This window comes from Pezoporus flaviventris, unplaced genomic scaffold, assembly GCF_033815535.1.
Source record: "Pezoporus flaviventris isolate CSIRO_AGI_PZ_B2104156 unplaced genomic scaffold, CSIRO_AGI_Pfla_v1 ptg000031l, whole genome shotgun sequence".
In the NCBI taxonomy this organism is placed as follows: Eukaryota; Metazoa; Chordata; class Aves; order Psittaciformes; family Psittacidae; genus Pezoporus; species Pezoporus flaviventris.
Window position 1 is genome coordinate 36602466 of NW_026892579.1, and position 22343 is coordinate 36624808.

The window sequence follows — 22343 nt, forward strand, 5'->3', positions numbered from 1 at the left end:
GCAAACCTCTACACCAGAAATATATTTAAGTATATTCCTAACTTTAAACATTAAAATAAAGAGCGCTACTAACTGCTTGAAGTCACATGTAAGTTTCTGGACACAACCTGAAAGGTTTAGAAGGAGACCTTATAAATTGGATCTTCAAGGGGAGGAAAATTTAAGTATTATGTGTGCAAAACTACATCACATAAATGTAGCTCTATGAAGTTATTCTTGATCTGTCCTGTTGTAAACAAGCTCAGTATCAGGACCAATCTCACTCTAGAGAATTCAAAAATAATGTTTAAATAATACTCTTAAAAAATTATACTGTCTGTGTGCAGCAAATAGGAAATACCTTGAGCACAGAACACAGCACAAGTTTACGAGCTAACACCACAGTCATGTTTAAGTAGTCCACCAACCAACCAACCAGCCAACCAACCACAAATAAGTAACATTTGTAATAAATAGATCTGAACTTCTTACACAAGAACTAGAGGTACCAGAAGGTATTAAGCTGTTTCGCCCCTCTACTCCACAACCTTGAGGTTTCCAGCTCAGAACTACATGTTCCAATTCTTCATGCAAGTCAAGGAAAAAACCCAAACATACTACCAGATTTTTAAAAACAATCCTACAACTTAAAGAAATGTGAAAATGGGTAGAACACCTATCTTTAGGTCCATGTGGTAGCTTTATTTCATTTTAAAAGTAAACTGCAATAGTTTTTGAGACATCATGTGTGATCGATTTGATGAATGTATCAAATTTCCTCAGGTCTGGAATCACCCTAACTCTTCCTGCCCCTGGCAGATTCTGAAAAACCTGGAGTACAAGCCATCCTGAATGTCTTCATGTGATATGAGCTAAATTGTGGCTTAGAACATTTGTGCCAGGAGCTCCTCCAACGGAGACTTCTTTCTATAACAGAAAAGCTTTGTGAAGCAGTCTTTGGGACCCAACTACCTGAAATGAGCTCTTCTCAGGAGAAAGTACTTCAGTTTGCCTTACAAATCAAATGCACCCTTCAGATTTCAACCCAAAGGTTCTCAGAAGCAGTATCACAACAGAGAAAGGGCACTCCAAAAGCAGCCATTTCTCCCACTCCTTCCCATTCATATTGCAATTTACAGGCTAGGTTATTGTAACACAGGTCATCTATCTGCAATTTCTTTCTGGGATATAAGGGAAATTGGAAAGATTTATCTTTCCTGTAGTGGTGGTGCTGAACATAAGGGTTTTTCAAGTCTGTTCGTAGATAGATGGATAGATACCTGTTCTTTAAAGAGATCCAATGTGTTTACTGAAACTTCAAAGAGAATATTGTGGCCACTGCTTGGGAATTTTAAGCATTACTATCGGTTCATTGTTTTATAATATTAAGCATTTACACATTAATATTGGTTCAATATTAATCAATATTGTTTCTGTCTAGAAATACAAGCACGGAATTGGGGACTCATCTTTAAACATTTGTTTGGGTTTTTTTTTAATTATTTTATTTTAAATTGGCATTTTGAGATTTATAGGAGTGTTTCTTTAGGATACCTTTGTATTTTCCAAGCCCTTTAGTCTATCAATGATGAGGCTACAAAGACGTGATTTCAAAAAACGCCAAGATGGTTTCAGCGAATATCCAAGTGTTTTCCGTAAGAATTGTATATTACAGATATCCTCTCAGAATCTAATCCAAAATTCACTGTCTTTTGCCAAAAAGAATGGGCAATGAGATGCCAGTAAGGTACTTGAGTTTCCCAGGATTCACCCTTTTCTAACAGAAAACTGTATTTGGTCTAAGAAGAGGTAAAATACCTTACCTTCCTCCTCTCTCCCCTTCCACCACATCAGCTGCTGCCTCTGTAGTCCTATATTGGCTGATGGAATTCTGTCACCGCTACTTATGATTTTAACTGTTTTGTTCACCTAAACTATAGTTATGGAAATTTTCTGAACAGCATGTTTACAGCATAAGTGACAAACTCTTATGAGAACTGTGCAGAGACATCCTAGCAGTGTTTGTAGATAATTCTGAATTTTGTTTCTGGATATAGAAACACTTAAGACACATTCAGACTTCCTGTGAATGTGACATAAAGGTAGATGGTGGTTTACTACAATATCTATAATATAGTGAGCAGCAAGTGATTGAGACAACTAAATTCAGAGCTGACAGACCTAATTTTCCCATGTAGTCAACAGAGAAAGGCAAGTGCCATATTCAGACTATGTAGCTTTATAATCCTTAACTTCAATTGCACTTTGTTTCCATGGAAAACCAACAGTCCAAATTCCACCAGAGCTCCTTATAAGAGGAAGAAAGCAAAATGTCAGGATCCTTACTGAAACCAATAGGAAATAAAGTACCTAACCCCCCCCCCCCCCCCGATTTATTGATTAGGTTCTAGATCTCACCAGGAACAAGCTGCTATCACTCTCTACTGCTTGCCATAGATACAAGGAACTCCATCCTACTTTACTCAATAATTGCTAGAAACCATTTCTTGCAAATCAGCTGTGCTTTTAAATGGGATTGTTGCATAGTGATTACTACCTTGATTCTCAAAAGATCATGGGTTTTGTTTTTGTTTTTTTAAAGAAAATTCTATTATCACTTTTCCCATTTCATAAGGATTTTTTCTTATGAAAGACCAGTATTTTACATAGAACACATATATATTTACTAATGTACATGTGTATTATTACTGGAATAGCATGGGATCCTAAGAAAAGCTTGACCTATGTAAGTTTTAATTCCATATAATATGCAGAGAAGCTAATACAGATACTTCTGTAAACCTTTTGCAGTTCTTAACCACAGCCTACTATATACGGAAGGAAAGCAGTCAAAAAGCAATGTCAGCCTTTGTTGATTGATTAGGACCACTAACTGCATGTGTAACTGTTGGAATAAGTAAACCACTGTGTTTCATTATGATAGTAAAAGTAAACCGAGTATGAAGCCTGCTGGCTTGCCAGAAGCAATTTTCTTGAGCTCTTGAGTTTTACTTAATTTTTTTTTTTTCCTTTTATAATTTTTGATAGTGTAGATTCAAAGTTTTTCAAGTCAGCTGAAATCACAGCAGCAGTTGCACCATAACCTAATCACCAACAAACTCAGTCACCATTAGCTCTTAAAGAAACTGCTAGACATCTGCACTTGCCCATCAGGATAGCAATAGCAGTTGCACATCAGCCTGATCTAACACAGCTTCTCTTCCAGGTTCTGAAGCAGGAGAGTTCCCTGCAAGAGGAAATTGCCTTTCTGTTGCATCAAACTCATGTAACTCTGAAGACTGGCCATTTATGCTCTACCAATTTTGTTGGCAAATTCAAGCAACTGAGGAGATGCTACAGATTCAGATATCTGAGAAAATGCTTATAGCCACCCAGCTGGCCCAAATGGAAAGAATACTTCTGAACTCTGTCTATAAAATTTAAGATCTGACCTTACAGAATGCTGAAACAAAAGTCATACAACTTTCATACCTGGTTCCTAAGAGGAATCCAACTGAGGAGTGCTGAAACCTTTTCTTATATTTTTATTGGTTAGAAAGGTGAATCTACCCAACCAAAAACGTGTTCCCTGGAAATGGGAACAAAATACTTTTTAGATAGCTCATTAATTTTTGCATGTTTCTTTCATTTCACCCCAGTGCATTATGATGTCTGTCATCAGCATATGGACTCTCAAGTAAATGGACACTGATTACATATTTTGAAAATACTGGTAATATAGAGTCCAGCATCCCAAAAAAGGGAAAGGTAAATAAGCTAATCACATTGCTACTGCATTCATTTGGTTACTATCAGTGACCTGCTTGTCTAAATGGCATTAATTCCATAGTACATTAACCAAAATATGTGAATTTTAGAAGGATTTTGTCTATGTAAACCTCTCATTCTATATCTTTAATAGAATCAACTAAAGCACACAGCATTCAAGTCTCAAAGAACCAAAGTATATACTAACAGTTCATTCTGAATACTTTCTTAGAGGTAGAGGTATGGGGAAGTACGGGGCAAAATTTTCAAAGCGAAGAGGCCCATTTTTGCTCACAAAAATTATATGCAAAATTGTGACAGCATTTATGTGGGCAACCACTGACATTATATAAGCAGATCCAGCAAATACACTTGCAAATGATCAGTACAGGCACCCAGCTGTAGCTGATGCTTTGCTTGTACCTTCGTGAATATTCTCCTGGTAACTGCATGCACTAATCTACCACTAGGACTACATTTTATGCAAGCATTTTTAGCACAAACACATGTCCACCCTCCTTGTTTGAAATATGAGTGCTGGTGTATTAAAAAATATTTGGAAGACAGACTTATTAAAATAAATGTTAAGGGAACACAGTGGGGTATATTTTCAGTGTGGAGCAGAGAGATTTAACTGCATGACTTCCATTAGCTTTAATGAGCAGTGCACAGCTAAACCCTCACACACCACACTAGAAGATTAACCCAGAAAACACACACTGTTTACTTTTTTACTAATACTCTGATTATTACCACGTTCTTCCTCCTCCTCCTCTTCCTCCTCCTCTTCTTCCTCCTCCTCTTCTTCCTCCACATCTTCACCTTCCTCTTCATCCTCCTCTTCTTCCTCTTCAATCTCTTCTTCTTCGTCTCGATCTATCTCCTCATCATCCTCCTCCTCGTCACCTTGCTCCTCATTATCATCAGAATATTCCTCCTCTTCTTCATCCTCTTCCTCTTCTTCCTCTTCCTTTTCATCCATCTCCTCCGTTCCATCAGTTTCATAGCACTCATCTACCGAAGAGTTGTCTGCTTTAACCACAAAGGGCTTTCTTTTGGGGGCTGGTTCTTGGGGTTGCTTATCTTGCGTTTTTCTTTTTTTTGCCAAAGGACAGCCATAAACACTGCAAAAACAAAAGATGGAAATTATTACACTATTCTGCAGATTTCTATGGGGCAAATTTTATAACTCATGTTATTTAGTCATGTATTCTAATTCTACACCATTATTAGTTGCTGTTCTCAATTGTGTATTTTAAAATTAAAGTGCTGCTCAGGCAATAATGACCAAGGGGGTGGACACTTACAAAACCTGTGAAATTGCAAACAACTATTATTTGCCTGAAAGTGTCACACGTATATGTCAGAACTGATATAAATGTGCTGTTTTCCTTCTCATTGTTTTCTCTCTTCTCTATGTTACACTCATTTCTAAGGCAGATGAGTACAGCTGAAAAATAAGCAATATTATCCTACCTGTTAGCTATCAGTACAACCAGGAATAAAGCAGTGCTTTATAATATTAAAATACTCAGTGAGGTTTCAATTGTGTACAATTAAGACATGTTTCAATGATATTTAAATAATGAAAATACAACCACATTCTTAATGCTGCTGTTTATTGTTATTATTATAAATTATTAATTGCTCATAAGTTCTCCACTGCTATGCTACAAGTCTGGACAAAGGGGAAAACAAGCTCCCCAACACAACCAAACAAAACCCCAAAAAAAAGTTTTCAGAGCCAGTGTTGGAAGTGTTCTCACACCGAAAAAAAAACCCAAAACATAAACAAAACCCTTTGTCAGTGGAAAAAGTCAGACTTTTCAAAGTGGAGCACCACTTCCTCACCTATCATGTTAACTCACTGCAACATAAACAGCATTTCAGAGTTCTGGTCTTGTACCAGAGTAGCCACATCTCAAAGGTCACATAATCTGTGTTTACTGAGTGTGATCAATCTTGTGTAATCTTTGTAACCTTCTACACAGAGTGACTGCACACAAAAATTGCTTTTTGTTTAAAGAACTTCCTATTTAAATTTTTCTACTCTGTGATTATACATGCTACTCTAACTATATTGGAGTTTAGTCTTCCTGTGCTTAACCAGTTTTGGGACATTTAAACTGTTCTTTCTAGTCCTTTTTCTTATCTACTTATAACTTCCGCATAACATTATATTTTTGCTTCTTTTATCCCAATTACAAATCACTGAGGATTTCTATCATTTTCTTCCACTCTAATAAAGCTTCATATTCTACTGACAAACCACTGACAAATAGAAGGTTTCACCACCTTAGTGCTACAGATGTGCTCTTTGCAGTGGCAGCATTGTCTTGATTTTGGTCTGATTTAATTCCATATGAGCAACTATGCAACCCAATTATTTAAACTGCTACTTGGGTAACAAGAGTTTGCTTTAAGTGCCTAGCCACTTTATTTAAGCGTCTGATTTAGCCATTGTCCTACCTAAATTTTTAAGCACATCTTCACAGGAAGACTGACTCAATCTGCCTGGCACACATATATCTAAGGAACACACACAGCCACAAAAGATGTTATTCATCATGGAAAACCTGCTAAGGGAGACCTTTTCATAACACAGGCACCTCTCTCTACGTGTAGGTAATATAGGTGTCTTTAAAGTTTAATCCAATCCAGCATGCCTAAATTAAACACCTCCCTCTATTAACACCATTCATGAGTAAATTTTCAAGTGCCTCCTTCTAGCCAGATTCCAATCATGCTCACTTCGGAGTGATATGGAGTAGCAGCACTAACACAGTTTCCAGACACCGACACTAAAGTTGAGACCTAATATTTTCAGGATAGAGAGTGAACAGATGCACATTATCCATATTCCAGGACCACGCTCCACCCAGCAGATTACATGGCATATCCTGGGAGAGAGCATTCTCTTCTAGAAGGTGAGTCCCTGAGGAGCTGGCTGCAAGAAACTCAGTCTGATACCCATCAGGCAAGCAAAAGCCCAAACTTTCACTAATTATAAGAGCCCTAAACTTTGGAAAAGAGGAGGCCTAAGCCTCTGGTCTCTTTGGACTATATTTGTTTCTCTCATAGAACCATACAGTCGTAGAACAATTGGGACTGGAAGCGACCTTAAAGATCATCTAGTTCCAACCTCCCCTTGCTATAGGCAATGACACTTTCCACTGGACCAGGTTGCTCACTGTCTCAACTAGCCTTGGCTGTCTCATCAGATTAAGGCCAGAACATTAACCCCACCCTGCCCTGATCTTTGTTCAGTTAAGAACGCTAAATACTTGCAAAAGTTTTCATCTAGTAATACCCCAAAACAGTCCCCTTCAGAATTCGTGCAAGTCTGGGAACTAGGCAAAAAGAAAGTAAGAAAACAAATGCATTTATTTTGTTTTGAGCTGTTGTTTATTTTTTCTATTTGGCATTAAGAATTATTGATGACTTTTTAGATACAAATTTTTGGTCACAGGTAGAAATAAATTGTTGTCATTGCCATTTTTGGTCATCTTTTTTCATGTCTTTATGCTTTTCTACACAACATTTTATGAAGTTTGTGAGAATCTAAGACATTACTTGGGACTCGGGTCCACCCTGGAAAGTGCGTAACTGGCAATGGAAATCAATGCCAGTTAGCTGCCTGATTGGCTTCAATGCTTTTATAAATCTCATTAAATAACTATTTGCAACCTAACTATTCAATTAAAGTTGTGAATTTGACTTTATTTTTCTACTTTATCTCAGATAAAGTAGGTTCTCAGGTTCTCAGTACCTTTGCTCATAGAATTTAAATGAGGACACATCAGCAACTAACAGAAATAAACATATGTATACTTTAAGGGTTGGGTGCAGCACTGAGTTCTTGGGAACATGTCACTTTCCCAAGGAAATTGGTTAACTCCTATTCAGCTATTGTAAAATTTTTCCTCATTAGTTTGCACCAGTTTCTCCACAACCCTGAACTTGTTTTTGCTTACGCTTGGATTTATACTTTATAAAGCTACCACTGCATGGGTTTTTCTTACAAAACCTTTTAGATACTGCCTTGCACTAGCTGTTCAACTATATACCTCATATAACTTATATATGCACCTTGTGTACTACAGACTTCATAGTCTGAGAAAGTTAAAAAAATCCATGTCTTGCAGAAACCCAGGAAACAGGCCACTAGACCTACTGTTTAGGTGCCCTATTTTCTTCTTTTCTTTCTTAACCTGTTCTGCTCTCATCCTTCATTTCATTAATTTTTCACATTCTGCCTCCAGGACACTTCTCTGTTTCTGGCATGTTCCCTGTGGTCTCTCCAGAGAGCTCACCAAGGGGAATGCAGTGCCAGCTTCCCAGCAGCCTCTGTCACTAACTTCCCCTCCCAACCACATACAGAGATGACAGACTCTCCCACTGACCTCTTGTTCCTCATATATTTGTGAAATCTGTTATTGTTTGTCCTTGTAGCTTCTGCAATTTTCTCTCCATTTCTCTTCATTGCCTTTTGTGATCATCCCCTTATTTGCTTATTTTTTAGACTTGGTTATCCCTGCTCAAAGCCTTGACCCCATTGATTTATGTGTCTTGCTTGCCTTTGTCTGTTCTTTTACTGCTCACTGTATTTCCCTGGTCAGCTGTGTTTGTCTTATTTTCCCCTCACGCTTCAGCTCTCTTGGCTTTCAGTGGAATATACATTTGGGCTTCCAGAAGCACACTTCTGAATATTCCACACCGCTTTGCTGTGTGACTCAGTCATCTCTGTTTTTTGTAATCTGTCATGAATAATTCTTGTGGAAGGAACGCTGCTGAATTTCATAGTGATAAGCTCCAAGAGGACATATAGACATTAATAATTGAATAAATTGAAGAAATAATACGTGAATTTATACTCCTTAGTTAGAAGATGATTTATGGTATTTTTTTAACTCTCATGCAATTTTTCTCCATTAAAAATAGTATCCTACTCACTGATACATTCAGTAGTACCTTTCCTCAGGAAATACATATTTCTTTCCCAGAAATGAGCTTCTTGATTTTTAATATATTTTATTACTAATATAATTCTAAGCATAATTAGTATGAGAATTCAACTTCTTGATTTTAATATATTTTATTACTAATATAATTCTCAGCATAATTAGTACAGTTATTATTTCTCAGCTATAACAGTGAAACATATCTCTTTAAATATTTATAGTATAAGACTAGAGAAATACAGGGATTTGCTAAATCAGATTACAGATTAATATTCTCTCCTCCATGATATGCCAACTCGCACATCAAAAACAGGACATGCCACCTATGTTTGGAGGACACTTTGTTCTCAGAGTGCCTTATTTCCCTACCTGAATTAGAAGGGAGCTCATGTGACTAACAAAGGTCCTAGTTTAGATAAAGTGATTCCTATCTGCCCTGTTTACCAGCCTTCTTTTTCAATCTGTATGTCTTTTCTATTGAATCTTTTATTTCAAAAGCCTTGTGCTGTAAGATCCAAATCAAGAAAAATAAGATCACGGCAATATTGTGCCCTAAATTCAAATAATATTTTTTTTCTCCAAGGTTTGTTATCCCTTTTTTTTCTTCTTAGTTTTTTTTCCTCATCAGTATTTTGAAAAGTCTTATAAAATGGGGTTTTCTTTCCTTCAATCTAAAAAATCTCCCCAGCAACAGTGTCCTCATTTTTTCCTTTTTTCCACGTAAGAATTTAATTTAACATAAACCAAAACATTTTGTAGGTAACTAACAGTTTACTAAATAGACACCTAATGAGTTTATCAAAAACATTTGACGAAACACTAAAGTATCTGAAGTGGTGCTGAGATGGAATTCTATCATATATAGTTGAGGACAGCGAATCCGGAAGAGTCTGCTTGGAAGTAAACTTCTGCTTAAGGATTCAGACAGGAAGTTCCCAAGGCACTTACACTTGTCCCACTGGATACCACAAGTATTATTTTTGGTTTGGACTAGATAACTTCCAGATGAAAACTTTTAGAGCATTAAGAAAATAGGTACTTTGCAGGTAAGTCCTTTAACAAATCAAATCTTCAGAGAATGTGAAACCTAATTAATTAGCATATCACTGCATCCTATTAAATCACTCTCGAAAGTAACTACTTTTAGCTTTAAAGGACTGATACTATTGACTGATGGCAGTTGACCAGAAAACAAATACTTGGATTCTACCAAACCTTACATCTTGAACTCTCTGCATTCCAGGAGGATGCCCTTCCCAGCAGACTATGCACTGCTGTGAGGCAGAGCTTGCAGCACTCATGTTGAAGATGGAACATTGAATTGATAGGAATGAAAGAATTCATAATAAATTCAGAAAAGAGTGTGACTCCAGCGTAGAGATTTGCCTACTCAATTGCAAGAATAAACTCCTTCAGCTGAGGACAATTTTCCATTCATATTTAAATGACTGCTTAAAGTATGCCAAATTGCTGCAGGAATGAGCAGCAAACCCAGCAGACAGTGATAACTGCGAAGCAGTGGAGTCAAGCTTCCTTGTGGGAAATTATTTTTGCACTCTAAGCCACACCACCCCTAACCACTCTAACCACACCTCAGAAGTCCCATGTAATGCCTGAGTATTGTCCTGGACGATGTGATGTATTAAGTCAACCTTCCCAGGCTGTGAAAGGTGAAGCTGAGCAGTCTAATCACTAAGCTATAGAAGTGAAAATGGAAAAAGCAACAAATCAAAGTTCAAGAAGGATATGAAATTTCTTGAGCTTTTATTTGACAGAGATGGATAACTGCAGCTAAGAAGAGCTAGAGCTAGAATTGGTGCTTCCAACCAGCTGGATTAAAATCTTCTTTGCTAGCATCCTGCCTGCTATGAATCCTAATCCAGAGGACTAACCCAACATCTGAGCCAGAGCCTTGAATACCGTTCTAGAATTAGGCATGACTCTTGCAATCACTGCATTTCTAAGCAACATAGCATCTAAGGCCACTTACAGAATGACTGCCCTAACTTCTGTCTTCTCAGTTGGAGTTACGCATTAATCCAGATTCTGTGCTTTGGAAAATGTGTGTTCCTATCCATGTTTTACATGCTTAAGTATTTTTGTAAAATTACTATTTTTTTAATCTATTTTAAACTATAATTAAAATAAAAAAAAAAACAAACACCTTTTTGAATACAATAAACTCATCTCTACAGTTCTGCTGTAGTTCAGACTTTCCCATGAGCTTCTGTTTCTGGTTCAATAAATCAGTTCTTTATAAGCAGGAAGTGCTTTTGTGTGCAGTACCAAAACACACCATCTTTACTTCATTTATCTATAGTGAATAGAAGTTTATTGACTTTTCAGATTAGATATGTATACAATAGTATTTCAGTTCAGTGAAAATATTAATTTACCTGAACAGGTACAAGTTTGACTGATAAGTGAAATGCAGAGCTCCCTATCTTTTTTTTTTTCCTTCTGGAGTTTCAAATTTTTATGTACTGAATTTTCGAAAAGCAAGAAAAATTACAGAAGTGCCCAGAAGGATCTCAAAAGGTAGAGGCAGAAGATGTGATATTTTCTTCACAGATCTTTAAAAGCCAATTTGATCCTTTTGCACTTCAGAGCCTTTTAAAACACATGAATAGCCACAAACACAATGCAGATCAACTCAGGTGTATAGCATTATTTAACTAAATAAGGCCTAAAGAAAAATGAAGTGTCTCTAAAAATGCTTCAGTGCAAAAAGGTGTTAGGAGTAACAAATGGAAGGAGAATAGAATGATATGCCAGAAGTAAATGATGGAGCTCAAAACTTCAGTTATTTCTTTATAGAAATTTAGATACAGAAATACGTATTTTTTAACAAAAAAAAAAGCTGATTAGCTTTGACGTATTCAGTAGAGTCATAGTAATTTAAGTCAAAGTAAGGATTTTTTTTAAGTGGATCCTATACATCCCCAGGGTGAAGCACCTCCCCATCCCAATTCACAGAGACTCCAAACTGATATAACTGAACCCTGGATGCTGTAACTGAGCCCTGTGACGAACAGTGGCCAACTTACTAGCTAACCTGCCATCCGGCTGGTGAGACTGTTTCACCCATCACCAGAGTCTCTGCTCTTGGGACATGACAACTGAAAGGAAACTTTCAGCTTTACAGTAAGTAACCCATTTAAACAATGAGTTTATATAACTTTTTGAATTCAATATCTGTTCAGTGAAGCAAAATGAACTGTTGTGGTTGAAACTCTGTCAGCAAGTCAGCCATGAAGTCCAATTCCCAACACCGCCGCCCCCCCCCCCTTCCCCTTCCGGAGGGATGGGGAGAACTAAAAGCTTGTAACTCCCATGAGTTAAGAACAGTCCAGTAACTAAGGTATAACACAAACCACTGCTGCTACCACCAATGATAATAATGATAAGAGAAATAACAAAGGAAGAGAATACGATACCACCCGCCGAAACAAGCCCGACCAAGAAGAGTGTGCCCCTCCGGGTAACTCCCAGTTACATCCCAGGCATGACTTGCTGTGGTATGGAATACCTCTTTGGGTAGTTTGGGTCAGGTGTCCTGTTTCTGCTTCCTCCCAGCTTCCCCTCCTCCCTGGCAGAGCATGAGACTCACAAAGTCCTTGTTTGGTCAGTCTAAACATTTGATCAGTAACTAAAAATATCGGTGTTATCAGCTCTGTTCCCAAGCTGAAAGTCAAAAACACAACACTGCACCAGCTACCAAGAAAGAGAAAAAATTGACTGGTACTGCTAAACCCAGGACAGGCACGATAATGTATTTCTAGGTGTACAAATACACAGGGAAAATCTAAGACCCAGAGAGCTCATTTAAAGCAAGATGTAAAAGATAAATAACAAACCATGAGACTAAAAACTTGCATGGCAGTACAGGTTAGCAAAGTATATGCCCTGCAGCTGCAGATTGTTTAAAAGTATTTATAAAAATAAATCAATATAATATTTGATTGCCCCATGACTTATGATTCCATAGATGGCGTTCATCTCTCACCTACCCCTAGGCTCCTAAAAACTATGTCTATACATGTTATATTAAGTTCCTTCTGTAAGTCAATGCAAAGAAAGTGGAACCTCCTGGGAGGTAATTCGTCTCACCTTTCTTAGACACATTGCCTATCTCTCCACCAACAATAAAGGGAGTTAATGGAGATTAATTTATATTTCTACCACTTAGGAATCTGGTAAAAGTGAGAGAAATACAAGGCTTTTTCTGTCTTTTTTTTTTTTTTAAATATTGTATGTCCATCCCCAACAAAGATAGTACCTAACATTTTAAAAACATGCAGTACCACACTTTCCTAAAGAGAAACCCAAACCCCTTTTTCTTTCGTTTCCACTGCTGTATCACTAAACATGAATAATTCTCCTCCCTATAGCCTACCTGTCTTTTCAAGACCATCTCCATGATCCAATGTCAGACAAATGCTGTAGTTGTGCTCTAATCTTAGGATGGCAAATACCCAACTTAACTGTGCATTCAAGAGCCAGAACAAGACACAATTATGTGTTGTTGCCAGACCCTTGAATACAGGAACTGATCAAAGAAACTAGGATAGTGCAAAGAGCACAGGTTTAATGACTCATATTGTTTCATTGGATGAAATGCATATAATCAAGTTTTGCTAAGTAGCTATTGATTCTTCACATTTCAGTATTGATTTAGAGGTAACCCAGACACATAAAAATGGGACCATGCAGAGCCAGTGACCACTTGTGCACTAATTCAGAATCCTGAAGTCTATATTTATTTTAAAAATCTACACTGGAAGAAAAACATTAGGAAGGAAAACCTAAATGCAGACAAAAACGAGGTTGGCTACACTGAACTAAATCAAAATATTGTCTAGAGCTGACAAGATGTCCAGATTTCTGTGTATCCTGTGTTTCAGCCTCAATACAGGTAGAGGATAGGGCACATACTAATTTAGATATTTTTTGTGATAACATGATATCATGAAACAGGAAAAGTTCATAGTCATTTACAAATTTAAAGCATTAGAATACACAAGAGTGAATCTATAAATTACAAAAGAATCTATCCATAGTCATAATGCCTGAGCCTTGGACATCGTATGACATTTTTTTATTCCAACATTTTAAATGTAATTGCTTTTAAGCAATTCAGCATTCTAAGTTCAAGCATTCAAAAAGCAAGGGAAATCAAAGGTGATTCATGTAGTTATACTGTCAATCATTTAACAACATGGCTAGATATGTATTAGTAGAATCAACACCCTTAGACATAGTCTCAATGGATCATATTTAACAACAACACTGCAGGTCAAACTATCATTCAAGCATGTACTTAAGTACTGAATAATAGCTTATGCTGTCATTTTATTGCATCTCTAATGTAGGACTGCTACAATGAGGCTATCAGCTAATGATTCCTATCACAAATACTCTCCCTATCATCTCTACACAGATACAAAGTAGCCTTAGCTCCCAACTTCATTTTAACTAAGATATATGGCACAGAATTAAGAAATTCAATACACCAATTTTTCTGTAATCATATCAATAAGCATCTCACTTTATTCAAAGAGCTAATGGCTGAAGAGTACACTCAATGGAAAGGAATAATGCTAAGAAGCAGCTTTCTTACACAAGACAGTCATCAGTAAATATCTTAAATTACAGAAAAAAAAAAATCACAAAAACCAAAATTATATAAGATGAAACCACTTCAGTGCTTATGTACTGGATTCTCACCTCCAGCATCAGCTACAGGATACTGTTCTTTGTCTTGCACAGTTGGTTAGGAGTCATTCAAGTGTAAAATATTCTAAATTCTGGTTGTTAGAGGATTAAGGTATTTAAGTCTTCCTATTTAAGGAAAAGCAAAAAGATTGTGCTTTTCCATAACACAGAGAACACATGATTTTTCTAAAACAGAACAGAAATGACAGCATTCTCTCTGCTTTATTGCATTATGGAGGTGCAGCTAGAATTGGTCTCTTGGTAAAAACATTAACTGTTATTAATATGCACTTAGCAAACATTATTATGAAGTGTCCTGGGTTCAGCAGTAGCAGTCATTTTTTCTCTTTCTTAGTAGCTGGTGCAGCACTGTGTTTTTGACTTTCGGCCTGGGAACAGCGCTGATAACACCGATGTTTTTAGTTACTACTCAAATGTTTAGTCTGACCAAGGACTTTGTGAGCCTCATGCTCTGCAGGGAGGAGGGGAAGCCGGGAGGAAGCAGAGACAGGACACCTGACCCAAACTACTCAAAGAGGTATTCCATACCACAGCACGTCATGCCCAGGATGTAACTGGGAGTTACCCGGAAGGGCTGCTTCACTGCTCGGTCGGGCTGGGTATCGATGGCTGGGTATTCTCTTCCCTTGTTATTTCCCTTATCATTACTATTATTGGTGGTAGCAGCAGTAGTGATCTGTGTTATACCTTAGTTACTGGACTGTTCTTATCTCAACCCATGGGAGTTACATTCTTTCAGTTCTCCTCTCCGTCCCTCTGGGAGGTAAGGGGGGGAAGAAAGGGGGGAAGTGAGAGAGGGCTGCCTGGGCTTAAACCACGACATGAACGAACAAAAAGTTAATCCTCCATATTAATTTTTAAGGGTGCTTTCTTTCTTAGTGAGCTCTGCACCCAAGTGGCTACCATAAAAATCTTTTTGCATAAAGAGGATTTCTAAAATACCTTTATCATTATACCTCCTTAAGCCTAATTTCTAGGACAAAATTTTGTTACTAGCTGTTGTGCTTGCCAGTTCACTACTGCATACAAAGTCATAAGCACAAACTTATAACCAAGACATTATGTTCTTTGCTGTAGATAACACAGCTATTTTAGTATTATGCAATTTTTAACAGTTATTAGAGTCCCTGTTAGCAGTTCCTATCAGAGATGCATTACAGCAGTCTGGGGCTCTAGATCCCCAGAATTCTCCTGACCTAACTTTTGCTCAGAGTGACAGTGACAGGGCACACCCTTCAAGTGACGCAAGTATAATGGCATATGTTTTCCCACCCCATGCAAGTACAAGGCAGGTACTGTGGATCATTATTCTCCCTTCTGAGAAAATGCTGCTGCACCACCTCTGCACATGCTACGACCTACACCTTGAAAAGCATGGATTTGCTTGTGGAAATCTACATAACTACTCTGCAGCACACAGGAGTTGCTTTATTGGGGGTCTTGCTGGTAGTATTTCCACTAAGGTACAACTCATCTATCATACATAAATGGTTCAAGCTGTTGGGAGCTCAAAGGACAAAGCTATATCCTGTGTTCAGTTATCTGGTTTTGACCTTTTAATTTTTTTCTTCATGATCAGAATTAGAAATACTCTGGTCTAAAAATGAAAGTTTACCTAGTGGCTTAATCACACAAGTCCAAAAGCCAGACGTCTGGCTTTGCCTTAATCTGGCCTTTTTTTGATATATCTTATGAAAGGAAGGATGTCTATTCAGGGAAAAAAAAAAAAAAAAAGTTAAAAAAATAAATAAATAAAATTAACTGTGTTCCTTCACATTCTAGTCCAGAATAGTGAGGCTCTAACTTGACTCACATCACGATTTAAAAAAATACTACAGCATATAATGTTACTTTTTATAACTGACAGTGAGTTCCATTAGACCATAGAATAATCTCTGAAGGAAAATGAAAATAGCCTCCCAAGGGAGTGGAAGCCCCACACAGCATGATTTAAATGTGGCAGCTGGGTTGTGGGTGGAAATGGCGGTTTCCATTGAAAATCTGCTGCCAATATACCTCCAGTAGCTAGATTTCCCAGGGAAATGTGGCAGTTATCCCCCTCTGAAGTTCAGATGCTCCATTTTAAAGATGCACAGATATGAAAGGCAGCAAGGGTCAACTGAGTAGCAAAAGGTCCAGAATGATGTACCGTCCAAGGACCAAATAGTAAGATTGGAAATGCCTGGAAGCAGAAGTGTGTAACACGAAGATGATGAGAAAAGGACAGATTCCTTAGTTTTAAAAGATTGAAGGCAACTTTTTTAGAAAGCATATGCCACTTAAAAGACTTTTAATTTTTTAATAGTTTGAGCCATTTGATGCTTAACACGTCTCATTGAAAGTCAGTTAGCAATGTGTTAGTCACTTTTAAAAAAGGTCCTATATATTTGGGGAACAGATCTATCATGAGAATAGTTGTGGCAACATCAAAGGTCATCACACTTAACTTTAAAGTACTTAAGTTTAGATGACTAAGTTCCTTAAGTGAATAAATTCCCCATTGGCAATATATATATGTATAGAAACCTGGGACTCACTATAGCAAGCATGCTGACTGTAGTGTATCTGCACTAAAAAATATGAAGTACCATGAAAAGAATATTTACAAAATCACTTCCCTCTTTCTTGTTGACATCTGCATCTACTTCCAAGTCTCACTTAGGCACCATCTTGAAGATATGACCCATAATCCAAAACCACACTTTCCAATGTAGGTAAAAAATCATGCCTGTAGCATAGATGGCTGTTATTGCTCTCTGTTTTGATATGGGCAGTGTGATACTGTTCTCTGCATTTTCTTTTTAACAACTTAGGTTGAAATAATTGTCAAAAAATGGAAGGCCCTTTCGTTTCTTTTTTGCTCTTTTTCTTTTTTTTTTTTGTTTGTTTTGGTTTTGGGGGTTTGTCTGTTTTTTTTGGATCCAAATTGATCTGTATAGCTCCAAATCTGATTCCGCTAGAGCAGCCCTTTAGTAACGTGTCATGGTTTAACCCCAGATAGCAACCAAGTACCATGCAGTCGCTTGCTCATTCCCACCCACCCTTGCCCTAGTGGGATGGGGAGGAGAATCAGGAAAAGGTAAAACCCATGGGATAAGAATAGCTTAATAATTGAAAGAAAATGAAATATAATAATAACACTAGAAATAGCAATATAAATATGTTGTTGTTATTATTATTAAGAATAATAATAGTAGGGAAAAGAGAGGAATAAACACAAGTGGTGCATAACACAATTGCTCATGATATGTTGACTGATACCCAGACAGACCCGAGCAGTGACTGGTACCTTCCAGGTGACTCCCCCCAGTTTATATACTGGGCATGATATATTGTGGTATGGAATACCCCTTTGGCTAGTTTGGGTCAGGTGTCCTGTCTCTGATTCCTCCTGGCTTCTTGTGCCCCTCCTCACTGGCAGAGCAGGAGACTGAAAAGTCCTTGATCATGGTAAGTGCTACTTAGCAACAACTAAAACATTGGTGTGCTATCAGCATTCAACAAGTATTCTTAGACTAAAGCCAAAACACAGCACTGTGCCAGGTACTAGGAAAAAAAATAACTCTATCCCAGCCAAAACCAGGCTATCAGCAAACTAACTTTTCCTTTCTCTGTTCTCTGTGAAAACCACACACTCCTTTCCTTCCACAGGCCTGGCTTCAACAGTCAGGACAGAAGGCAGCTTCTTCCTTTGCCTGTCATCTTTTCACTATGGCTCTGGCTTTGGAATTAACATTATGCTCAGGCCCACTTAGGCCGATGAAGAAACCACTGCTTCCTGAGGTGGTATTTCCATTGCTGCCCGTGACGCTCCACTATCATTTTTTTTCCATGAAAGGGGATGTGGCTGCTATGCTGTCTATAGAGATCAGTGCTGTCTCTGCATGTTAGGGTGAGCAGAGGGTGCCTCCTGTGCCTACTGGATCAGAGGATGCCAGTATAAGTACCTGCGATCTGCAAATCTCAAAGGTTCTGGCATGCAGAAAGCAATGAGCAGCACAGCTTAGCTAAGCAGCAGCACCTCTGGGCATAACATAAATAGGTTTTCTATAACTGCTATAGTGTAAAAGGAATGAAATTCTATTCCTGCTTACACAAGAGAACAGTGAAATCCACAGAATATATAAAAGGTAAAAAAAACACACCCAACAAAACAACCCCCAAAACAAAACAAAAACCAACAACAAATTGTTTCTAGCAAATCTAAACCATGATAGTTCTGTTGTGGTTCTTCCTCAGCCATCCACTACATGTGATCTAAGTCTAACTGGCTGCTACAATTTTCAATGAACAATCAAAATTATAGTAGATAGAAAAAGCTAAGTGTTTTTATAGTTTTGCTTAAATGCCACCATTTTAAATAAGCGGTTCCAACTTCAGTCAATGCCATTTTAACTGTTCAGTGCTTCTGCCTACATCCTTTTGATAACATAATATGAAGTTAACACAGTACTCAGAATTTATTTGCATTCTTTTGAAAATGGTGTTTGGTTTATAACTGTGACTCAGTTTCTGAGTCTGTCTTTCTCTGTGATCTCTTTAAGTCTGACAAGCTAAGCACAGCCAGGCCATGTCAGTTCTGAGTATGTCAGTACTCCTAACAAACATCTAGGTGCTGCAGAGATGGTAGTATGACTCAGAAAGTAGTACACTTGCCTTGCAAGTAGCACTGAAACAAATTCACCATTGTGGAAGGGACAGAAGACTGTAAAGCTGATAATACATTACGTCATATGGAATTAAAAAGAAGAGCTAAGTGTCTGTGTTTTAAGAACTAGAAATGTTAATTCCAAAGCCCTGCTGGCAATAAAGTCACACAATTACATTCTGTCAGAATTATTCCCACATTTTCAGACAGATAAACAATGTTATTTTGTTTTCTACTTCCCATCTCAAACTCCTATGCACTATAAATATAGAAAGATGCTATGACCAGTCTTGTGAGTCAGTGTGTTATTGTGAATGTATTACAACTTCATAAGCAGTACGACCTTCGGTGTCATTTGAAATCAAATACTTAACATCACGAAAAGGACTGGGGCTACTGCATTAATATTTGTGTAATGTTTTAAAATAAACAGTTGAAAACGCTTTCTGAGCATACCATAGTAAATTTGATGCTAAGTAGCCAATCCATCTTGTTGGGACTTCACATCTTGGACTTCCTTTCACAAAGAATGGGATATCTAGAGATTTCTCTGAGAAATGTTTCAAAATCTGTTTTATTGTTTGGGGGCTAGTGACATTCAAACATCTATAAGGCTCATGAGAGAATATCCATCATATATGTCATGATATATGACATATCCTCTTATTTAAGATGACCATTTGCTTGTCCCCTTCTCCTGAAGTAGTTTTGAATAGTTACTAAGTACCAACAAACCCTTAGCCCTTATTGATCACCCTAGAAGAAACTATGCCCAAATAAGATCTACATTAAACAGTATTTCAATAATTCTAGCACATTATTCTTACTGACCATACAAACACTCAGCAACAAGAAAACACTTGCTAATCTTTGTATAAATGAACTTTTAATATAAGAAGCATGGTCTAAACCAAAAGGCACTGGAGATTCAGAGGCATGACTCAACTTCTGGCTGTGACGCAAATTACTTGTGTGGAAAGAGCGAGTCACGAACTGCTAGTTTACCAAGGGAGCAAATGCATTACAGCTCTCAGTTTCTATGCATAGCTGCACAGTGAAATTCTGAGTTTCAGTTAGAATTTCCCAAGTGAGCAGATATACCCAAGTGAGGTATATCTGCTCCTCTTCTAATACCTAGGCACTTAACACACAACAGAATTTAGACACTGTAATCTAGACTAAAGGAAGGTATTTTCTGTAGTGGGGGATTTCCACTGTTGGAATTAATCACCCGAAGCTGCCTTTTTTCATGCAGAAACAGAGATTAACTCAGTCTTTTGACTAGGAAGAATCACGATCCCAGAATTAGCCATTATCTAATCTAGAATATATAGAAATGTGTGAGAAATTTGTGTTTAATATCCTCTATTGCCAGGGGTAACTGAAGATTAATTTTGCATCTCTCAAAAGACTGCTTGCTCATGAAGTTTTATAGTAATCTGGGCTGAGAGTGCCCACTTCTCTAATACTTCATGCAAAACAATATATTTACATGTCCTTTGCTATTGGTGAAGGATTCATTCCACGCCTCTCTAAAATTAGTGTTTGTCTTCTATACGAAGTGCTAATGCTGAAACTGGAAATAAGAGTTCTTTTCTCTCCTTGTGAATGCTCAAAGTTACAAACTATAACCTTCCCTATTCCTTTTGAATATATTATTGTCCATAAAATATGAACAAATCAACAAAAGTGAATACAAACATCCTGACACCTTAGCTTCTTCATAGCCAATGCAAGTTCCCAGAAGATGGGAGAAACATGTTCTAACTCTTGTTAACAAAGAGTAAAGTAGTGGGTGAGTGCCATGCTTTGCATAGATCACAAGCTAGATGACTTGCTACACTGAAACAAGCCAATAAGAGATTAGAGATGTACTTAGTATGACATAGGTATCCAGGTGCCCAAAAAAAAGTTTCCTGGCAGAACATTAGAAATTTGAGCAAGCTTAAAATGTTTAAAGTACATTTCTACTTTGACCCCAGAGCCAGACACAAAATAAGGGAGTGATGATGAGGGTCCACCCTTTGGGCTAGATGACTTAAAGCAGAAGTCGAATGTATGCCAGTTTTTAGCACTGGTCTTTTTTTTTTGAACACCTATTCCCCATTCACAAAGTATTCCTAAGATTTTCTCCTGGAGACATTGTGAGCATGAAAACCATTAGCAGCTGCATATCATTGGTGAATTTCTTTCATGTGTATCAGTTGGACAGAAAGCATTTATCCACTACTTACTCATCTGGTTAGTGGTCTGATCATTACTTTAAATAAAAATATTGATGGCACACCCAGGTAACTGAGCTTGAAAAAGTTGTTTTAAATGGCAGGTATGGACATTTAAAGCCAATCATATCCTCTCCTGTCTCATTTGGCTATAGAATATTACAAATCTTACCATAAATCATAGATTTAAGATAGAGGCATACTTCAATCACAGGAATATTTTGTCTGAGACGTTATACCCGTTTTTCATTCTTCCATTCACACTTACAGTGTGGCACTGCTGGTTCTTGCAAATAATGAAAGGACATTAGGATCTGCAATCCCTTTTCCTGTCATCAGTAAGCTTCTTTTAATCAGTAAAGAGTTTCTTTAGAAGGTGATTCAGGTTAGTAGCCAGGAAACTAACTTGGTAGGTCCACTCATCTGTTTGAAGTTATCACCATTAAGTGTCCTAAGCTCTACAGTTCTGAGGATGTCTTCAGGAGCTATCTATCCCCTAGGCATTTGATTCTGTACTGTGAATGTATTTATTTAGATTATCGTCATCAAAGATGGCTCAGGAGTACCTCTCCTTCCACTGTCCTGAGCTGACACCACTAGAAGCAGTACTTCATATCAACCACTAAGAAGAAGTGATATCTTTGAAAGGGCTGTCTCAATTTGTTGAAAAACTTCAGTATAAGACTTAAAGACACATCAAAGAGTATTTTTAGGAAAAAAAAAGCCAATCCACCGAACTAATTTATTTTCTGTTTGGTTGTTTTTCTCACGTCTCTCCTTTTTTTGTGCTTAATTTCTCTCCTATTTCTACGTATATATCTATGTGGATTTTTCTGCTAGCATGGTCTAATGATGTAGGGTTTCTGGTTCCTTCATATTTGAGCTGGTTTCTTGTTTTCCTTCATATTCTTCCACTAGACCAGGTAATACTTTGGGTGCCTGTGCTTATGAATATTCGACAGAAAAACATAACTATAACTTAATTTATTTTTTACTTACATGATTTCCCTTGCTCTTTCCCTGATGATT

General features: G+C 37.5%; 1 protein-coding gene across 17 annotated transcripts in view; it reads right to left on the bottom strand.

Moving 5' to 3' along the window:
* The window catches only part of MYT1L (myelin transcription factor 1 like), a 308892-nt gene that overhangs the window by 96365 nt on the left and 190184 nt on the right, over positions 1 to 22343 (bottom strand). For 16 of the 17 annotated variants that reach the window (XM_061460728.1, XM_061460729.1, XM_061460732.1 and 13 more), the window contains one exon: positions 4501 to 4871. In XM_061460728.1, the coding sequence (XP_061316712.1) occupies positions 4501 to 4871 (371 nt within the window). The remainder of the gene's footprint in view (positions 1 to 4500; positions 4872 to 22343) is intronic. The other variant, XM_061460724.1, reaches the window with a different exon arrangement.